Below are 8,139 nucleotides of genomic sequence, written 5' to 3' on the forward strand. Positions count from 1 at the left end.
AACTTGGATATATGAGTGTACAAATTTGTACTGCTGTACAATAACTAATAGAATAATTAAATCTGCAATCATTTATTTTATTCATATTGTCAAAACTAATTAAAACCACCTGATATCCGATTCAAGATTCCTTTTATTTGTCACATGTAAACATATGGTGTACAGTCACAGTCAAATGTTGCTGCTGGCCCCAAGATTATGCATTACATTACATAACATTACAGTCATTTAGCTGACACTTTTATCCAAAGTGACTTACAATAATTGCATTTAACGTAGGAAAAGCCCTGTACTGCTACTTGTCAGAACTCACAAGTGCATTTCCTTTCTAAAACAAGTGACTAGAAGCATAATCTAGTGATGAAGAATAGCAATCTAAAAATACAATAGATGCTCGTTGCTCGATGCTCGGGAGGATCGTGGTAGTACTTTTTGAAGTGATGAGTTTTGAGCCTGCGGTGAAAGATGGGCAGCGACTCTGTTGTCCTCACACTGGTGGGCAGTTCATTCCACCACTGCGGGGCCAGGACAGAGACGAGCTGTGACTGTGTCGATCGACTGCAGGGGCCTCGGAGTGTTGGGGCTACCAGTCGCCCTGAGGTAGCAGAGCGTAGTGGTCTGAAGGGGGTGTGGGTGTATAGGGGGGGGGACACTGTGTGAGCTGCAGCTTTCTGGACAAGTTCCAGGGGTTTAATAGACGATGCCAGGGCCCCAGCGAGGAGGGAGTTGCAGTAGTCCAGGCGAGAGATGACAAGAGCCTGGATGAGCACCTGTGCGGTTTCATCAGTGAGGAAGGGGAAAATCCTCCTGATGTAGTGCAGGAATCAACAAGAGCGTGTGATGGATATTATATGTGTGGAGAACGACAGTCGGTCATCCAGGGTCATTCCCAGATTCCTCGCAGTCTGAGTCGGCGTCACCACTGTGTCTTCAATGGTGATGGCCAGGTCCTGATGTGGGCAGCCCTTCCCTGGGAGAAACAGCAGCTCAGTCTTGTCCAGGTTGAGCTTGAGGTGGTGTGTCGCCTTCCACTCCGAGATGCCAACCACCCAGCTACACTCCACTTGTGTGTCAAAAGGGGGAAATGGCAGGACCAGTTGGGTGTCATCGGCATAGCAATGATAGGATAAGCCATGTGAGTGAATGACAGAACCCAGAGATGTAGTGAAGCAGGGAAAAAGGAGAGGACCCAGGACAGACACTTGTGGAACCCCTGTAGTCAGACTACGTGGTTCCGACATCAACCCTCTCCATGTCATCTGGTAGGAGCAGCCCGTCAGGTGTAGGATGCTAACAGTGAAAGTGCAGAGCCAGTGATGCCTTTCTCCTCGACTGTGGAGAGAGGGATCTGGTGGTCTACCGTGCCAAATGCTGCTGACAGGTCTAGGAGTATCAGGACAGAAGAGAGAGACTTTGCCCTCGCGGCATGGAGTGACTCCATCACACCAAGGAGGGCAGTCTGCCAAGTGGCCAGCCTTGAACCCAGACTGATGGGGGTCCAGGAGGCTGATAGCACACTCAAGTGTTTTCAATAGAAAGGATAGAAGGGAAACTGGTTTGTTTTTGACGTCAGAGGGGTCGAGAGATGGTTCCTTCAGGAGGGGGATGACTCTGGCAGTCTTGAAAGTGATGAGTGACAAGTGATGCGTTTGATGAGGTGGGTCAGGAAGGGAAGGAGTTCAGGTGCAACAGACTGAAGGAGAGTGGAGGGAACAGGGTCTAGGGAGCACGTGGTGGGGCGGTTAGATGTTACAGGGTTGAGGACCTCATTGGCGGAGAGGGGAGAAAAGTAGGGTAAGGTAGGACGTGGGGTGGAGGGGGGTAGCAGAGAGTGAAGAGAGGGTGGGGAGGTGAGGTTGGTGCATGGCGCATTGACCGGGAGTTGGGGGAAAGAGGATCTATTATTGTTAACTTTCTTGCCAAAGAAGTTGACAAAATCATCAGGGAGGAGTTGGAGGTGGGGGCTGGAGTAGTAAAGAGGAATTTTGGGATTGGATGCCTTTGCTCCGCCCACGTACCTTAAACATATTATATGGAAAATGATAAATGTAAATAGATTGCACTTAAATAGCACTTTTTTCCAAAGCACTTTACAGTGGCCTCTCATTCATCCATACATTCACACACCAATGGCGGCAGCTGCCATGCGAGGTGCTAGCCTGCTCATTGGGAGCAATTCCAGGTTCAGTGTCTTGCCCAAGGATACTTTGACATGTGGATAGGAGGAGCCGGGATTTGAACCGCCGACCCTGCGATCATTGGACGACCCGCTCTACCTCCTGAGCCACAGTCGCCTGCTTTAGCCTTTTGTTTGTAAACAAGACTCTTACTGCCATCTAGCGGTAAATAAAATCAATGATTGCAGCTTTAAAGTTGCCCTTGGCAAGTTTTCTTTTGGGTCACCCTGTGGGAATCCAAAAGTAGGGATAGGGGTCTGGCGGCCCAGGAATACATTTTTAAATTGTGTATTCTGACCTTTGACTGGCTCCGGATATTTTCATTCAAGAGGTGTAATAACGATGAGTAATGAAGGCAAATAGATACATTTTCTGAAGATTTCTGATGAAAATGTGCCTGCTTTCTGAAAAAGATCAAAAGGTGTAGATCCTGATAAAGGTGTGCTTTACTAAAATATCTCATGAATATTACACTTTTTTTGTGTTGCAGCTAGGCCTACAGCTAAAGGCCTACCTATCAAATTATTCCATTGGACATTTAATCTGGTCTAAAAGTGGTATTTGGGAATCTACTGCCCCACTGTGTTCAGAAGTGTTTCAGATGAGCAATCAATGATACAGGTTTCAATGAAACTAGCCTATAGTAAATGTTGGTGCACCATATTCCGATAACAGCTTGTGTCATCCAAACGATGTGTGGAATTAAAATCCGAATCACTTGATACCCTGTTGACAAGAATGCTACACATCCTCTGTATTGGCGCGTATAAACACATGCCCATGCAGGCTCACTATCAGGTGCATTGAAAAGTTGCGCCACACGGGGTCGCCCTGTGATTGCCATCAGACTGAGTTGGTACTCCACTGTTGAGCGGTGTCAGAGTCTGGACTAAAGCCGGGAGGGAGAGACAGGGGAATAGATTGGTCTCTCTCAGAACGTAAACCGGCTGTCTCAGGCTGATCGGTCACTCGGCCTCCAAGCACCTTGCCTGGCTCCTGTGTGTCATAGGCCACCTGCCTTGCAAAGAGACATCAACGCAGCGACGAGAGCGGGACAGTCCCGAATAACCAAGCCGAATAACAGGAGATTCTCACTGACAACGCATAGGCTAACAATTGATTTTTGCCATTCCAAAAATACTTCATAAGACGTCCGAGGGAGAAGAGGATAGCGTTGGCGAGCGTCTGCGCACACTTGACAACCTCCAGGTTTTGTTGTTGTTACCGGAGCAAGGAGGGGAGCACTAAGCGACGCGGGTCTAATTATTAAACCGGGTTCCCCCCTCAACGGAGGCATTTGCATGGATACATCATGGCCACGTTTGTTTGCAAGGTTCAGTTTTTAGATGACACCGATCCTTTTAACAGCACCAATTTCCCGGAGCCGACGCGACCCCCGGTGTTCACCTTCCGAGAAGATATCCCACTTATTAATCAGATCGCAGGCGTCCACCGGCTTCTTAAAGCCCCACACAAGGTATGAATTAGAGACAGATCTTCATTGAAGCCTAAAGGCTAAATATCCCTAGATACAATAGGCTATATTTAAAAACTTTCTCTGTAAAAAAAAGTGTGATTCGGGCCTTTGAAAGCCAAACATCAATCTGTCAAGACCAATTGCGCACGCTGCAATTACATCTATCTAGGCCACTGACAACTTTAACTGCAGGTAGATTTGGACGCTCTGGTTGTGTTTTGTGTCAGTTTTTCCCCTCTTTGTATCTGAGTCATACTTAGCTACAGAAGTGGCCTGTCAAGCTGTATGACATGTCGCAGGCTCGCTTTTCGTGTCCCGGTGACAGGTGGGCGGCTGGCCAGGCTTAGCTCTGCCCGATATATCTGGAGCGGATGCGTGCACGGCCCCATTCATTTACAACTGACAGCTCAGGAGAGAGTGAGGTCGCGCGTGCGTGCGTGCGCGTGTTTGTGTAATAAGTCCCCTTGTTTCATCAACATTGACTAATATTGATTTGGCTAAATTGTGATGCACTGACGTGTACAACAACCAGCATTGCCAAGCCCAGTTTACCAGGCAGGCACAAGGATCTCCCAAACAGTGTAAAGTACAGAGTACCTCTGGGCCAGTAGCACTTTCACAGTCCATCTCCAAGCCACAAAACAAATGAAAAATTGCCATCTGAAGAAATATGCTTATGATTATAACCCTGACATGGACACATGAGGCAGGCTCAGTTTTGGGTTGCAATTTGGTTGACATCAGAGGACTGACTGATGTTGCCCCTATGAACAGATAGATAGTCAGTTACAGAACCAAATCAGCTGTCCTGGCACTTAAGTGGTGCTGGAAACCGATGATAACTAATAACTTCTGCTCACCCCCCTCCTCTTCTCTCTCTCCCTCTCAATGTTTGTGTTCCTACTGTAATATTATGGAATGATGGCAGAGCACTCTGATTGGCTGGAGCAGCCAGGTCAGTAAAACATAAAATATGGGTCAGATGTCCCAGAATGCCTGTGGGTTCAGGCTGGATCCCACCGACGCTTTGTTCTCCTCACTTTGGGTTTCTGTGGTTTCCCTGGTTTCCCTGACCTCTTTCTCCTCCTCTTCCTCCACTTCTCAGACGACGCACCATCATTCCACACTCTAGACTATTTCCTCTACGGAAGGTAGAAGAGTGATTGGGCTGTGTATGTGTCTGTGTATCTGTGTGTTGTGTGTGTGTGTGTGTTGTGTTGTGTGTGTGTGTTGTGTGTCTGCCATGTCTTTGGGCCCAGCAGACCACTAGATTTGGATAAAGGGATAAGACCCAGGCCGTGGTTGTTGTGAAGTTGTAGTTAATTCGCCATTACAATCAATGACACTGTTGAAGTTTTGGAAAGTCAAGAACCACTCCCTCAGTGAAAGGTCTGCATCCAAACCAAGACTATATTTCACTAACCAAAACTGTCTCATCCTTCAGAGCAACAACCAGGGCTTTTATTAGCTAATCAAAACACACCCTCTGTGCTCTTCAAAGAGCTGCTTCCTTTGTAGTTCCAATCGAGAGTTTCCTGAAACCTAAAAAACACGTTGTCTCTGTTACGTAACCCTACGTTAACGATCGACCCACCGTGATCGCCGGCGGGCTTCGTGTTGTTTTAACTTGGAAGTAATTATTCTCTCTCTCCTTCTCTGTAAAAGACAGAGAGCTTGATTAAACGAGTGTCAAGTATAGTAGCCTCTTTAAGTGTTTCCCTAGTCCTGACTGGAGAGCCTGCGACATGGGCAGAGTTGTCGGTTGTTTGTGGAGCTCGCCGACGTCTCTCTGGTCACTCTGACAGAGGGCAGGGTGTTTTGTTATATTATTAGACCTACTCCTGTTTCTCCGCTAAGGAGTAGGCGAGAGGAACGTTGCAATACTTCGTGGAGTTCCAGCTGTTATGATATTGTATTTCGGGGCTCAGTTCTGGCTCAGTTCTGGCTCAGTTCTGGCTCAGCTCTGGCTAGTACTGCAGTATGCCAATGACTGAGTAATCTTGCATATGTGGGTGATGCTGTAAAGAAAGGGGAGAAGGTATCTGGACAGTGGACACTAGAAACAGGCCTTTGGTATGGTAATGAGTCTGTCTGAGGGAAAAGGAAAGCCTTAATGTACAGTGACTCAGCATCACGCTTTCATTCAGGTTCGTGAGGATCATATTGGGGAGAGGTGTTAGTGTAGTCTGGATAAAAAGATGGCCCAATCTACAGCTGCATAAAGAACGGCGAGGTTAGAACTTAGCAGTGTTAATCAGCATTGAGAAACCAGGAAGGTGGCCTTTTGGTGGCTGATGAAGTCTCCATCAGAGCCGGGAGAACCAGGGCATGTCCAGATCACCCTTCCCCAGACTGACCTACTTGAATTTTGGCAGTGACTTATGATTTCAATGGTTCACATTTTGACACCAAAGGCGACCGGTAAAAGGCGTTCACTTTCCATGAAGAGTACATCCTGAATTTGTCATGGTACCGTTGGAGCCAGAATGGCCAAAGAGATTTGGAGTATGGCTCCAGCTCTGGCCTTGATTTAGCCCCCCCCCCCAATACTTTCAGCCATGGAGACACACCCACCCTGTTGGTCCTGCGAACTTGCTGGCTGAGACTAGCAGGGTAAATATAGACAGGTTATATATAGGCACTGAGCCCATCCATCCGCCCGCCCGTCCGTCTGCCTGTCTCCGAGAGGGAGGGCGAGAGAGAGAGAGAGAGAGGGAGACCAGCAGAGGTCAGCCAGCGCGTCTTGTGATTGGAGGTTTGTCCTGGGCAGGGAGAGCGTCGTCATAGCTCCCGTCTGGACTGGCAGGACAGCGAGAAGGAGACAGGGTGGACAGGAGGCCATCTTGGATCAGAGATTGAGGAGTTGTGCTCAGACTACGTAGGACTGGACTGTAAATCCATCTATTCTATTCTTATTTAATAGGCTGAGTCATCCTAGATGCACGATACACACATGTTTAGGGTCAAGAGTTTGATGATGAATGAATGAATGAATGAATTAATGAATTAATTAATTAATTTTTTATTTAAGTGTCATGCCTACTGTCGGCCCATCCCATATGGGATTATAAGACACCTTTACGACTTACTTCTATACATACGTCATCTATTTACATGCAAAATATGTTTCCAGTGTCGCTGGTCAAGCTCAAATGAACAAAAAAAGAGATTAATAAATAAATTATATGATATATAGATACATACATACAGACAGTTAACCCTGAATCTCTATTGGTACAATGCTCTCTTCCTTGCGTTCCAAGCCTTATCTAGATATTTTGCTAACTTAAATGTTTCATTCTCAAACAGCCAGTTCAGTCTCTTGGAGTCATCCATATTCAGCAGATCAACCTCTGTTTTTATGCTATTAAACAACCCATCACGTATCTCCCCATAGAAAGGACAATAAAAAACAAAATGATATTCATTTTCAACCACCTCAAGGTCACACATTGGGCAAGTTCGATCTTCCTCTCCCAGCCCTACATACCTTCCAGTTTCAATGTGGAGTGGCAGTATACCTCCTCTGATCTGGGCACAGAGTGATCTCTTTTTCTTTGTCAGATTGAATAAAACATAATTTTCTGAAAAGTAATCATACTTTATCTCACGATAGGTGCGTAGCTTTGGTTTACTCCATATCTCCGTTGCCCATTTGTGTTTGGCATTTTCAAGCAAAACCCTCTTTACTGTTCCAATATCAATTTTTTCAAAGTTATAGAGTACTTCTTCAAAACCATTACTACACAACAAGTCACACATTTCTGCTGCCCAAGGTCCTTTTTGTTGTATGTCCCAATTAAATATTTTTTTAGTTAATCTACTGGTATTCATATCTAATAATCTATTCCATAACATGACTGTACTAACTTTCCATCGAACCTCACAGGGCTCCCACCCTGTGTCTCCTACAACAGATAGAATTGGGGCATATTTATGTACACCAAGAAAATATCGAAGGGCCCTATTGTACACTGATACACTTTTTAAATAATTTCTATTATATATCGATGATATTGTGTCTAACATAAAACAGCTCCCCTCGGCCGGCCTATCTGCTGACCGTCCCCTCCTCTATCCGGATTTTTCCCACACACCGTCGGCCTGACAACATTCATATTTGGCACGGGTGTCCGCAGGAGTCCCGGGCAGACCATGACATGGCCGGATTTTTAATTTTAACTTAAAATACTGACCCAATAGAAATACTGCTCCGAATAGAACCCCACTCCAGCTGCCTGCTCATCAGCTGCAAGCAGCTGCAGCTTTGCCCAAAATAAGTGCGTCTGTCCTGATACAAACACCGAACTATTACCTCGCCCAAGCCTGATATACAGTTATTTTGCCGTTGCTCAGCTTTACCCAGCATTGGTGCGTTCTATTGTCCACCTAATAGTGGTACAGTAGCTAGCTAGCTTGCAAACAATAGCCAAACCAAGCTAGGCGGGACTTTCCAGACACACCCTGTCTGCTACGTTCTGGGGG

At 46.3% G+C, this 8,139-nt stretch overlaps 1 protein-coding gene across 1 annotated transcript in view; it reads left to right on the plus strand.

The window, feature by feature from the left end:
• Window positions 1-3,489: 3,489 nt before the first annotated feature.
• Window positions 3,490-8,139, plus strand: part of fhod3a (formin homology 2 domain containing 3a) — a gene marked incomplete at both ends in the record, with an annotated part of 64,591 nt that continues 59,941 nt past the window's right edge. Inside the window, 1 exon segment of the mRNA XM_084455520.1 lies at window positions 3,490-3,654. Coding sequence (XP_084311646.1) covers window positions 3,490-3,654 — 165 coding nt within the window.

This window comes from Borostomias antarcticus, assembly GCF_949987555.1.
Source record: "Borostomias antarcticus genome assembly, chromosome: 21".
Taxonomy (NCBI): domain Eukaryota; kingdom Metazoa; phylum Chordata; class Actinopteri; order Stomiiformes; family Stomiidae; genus Borostomias; species Borostomias antarcticus.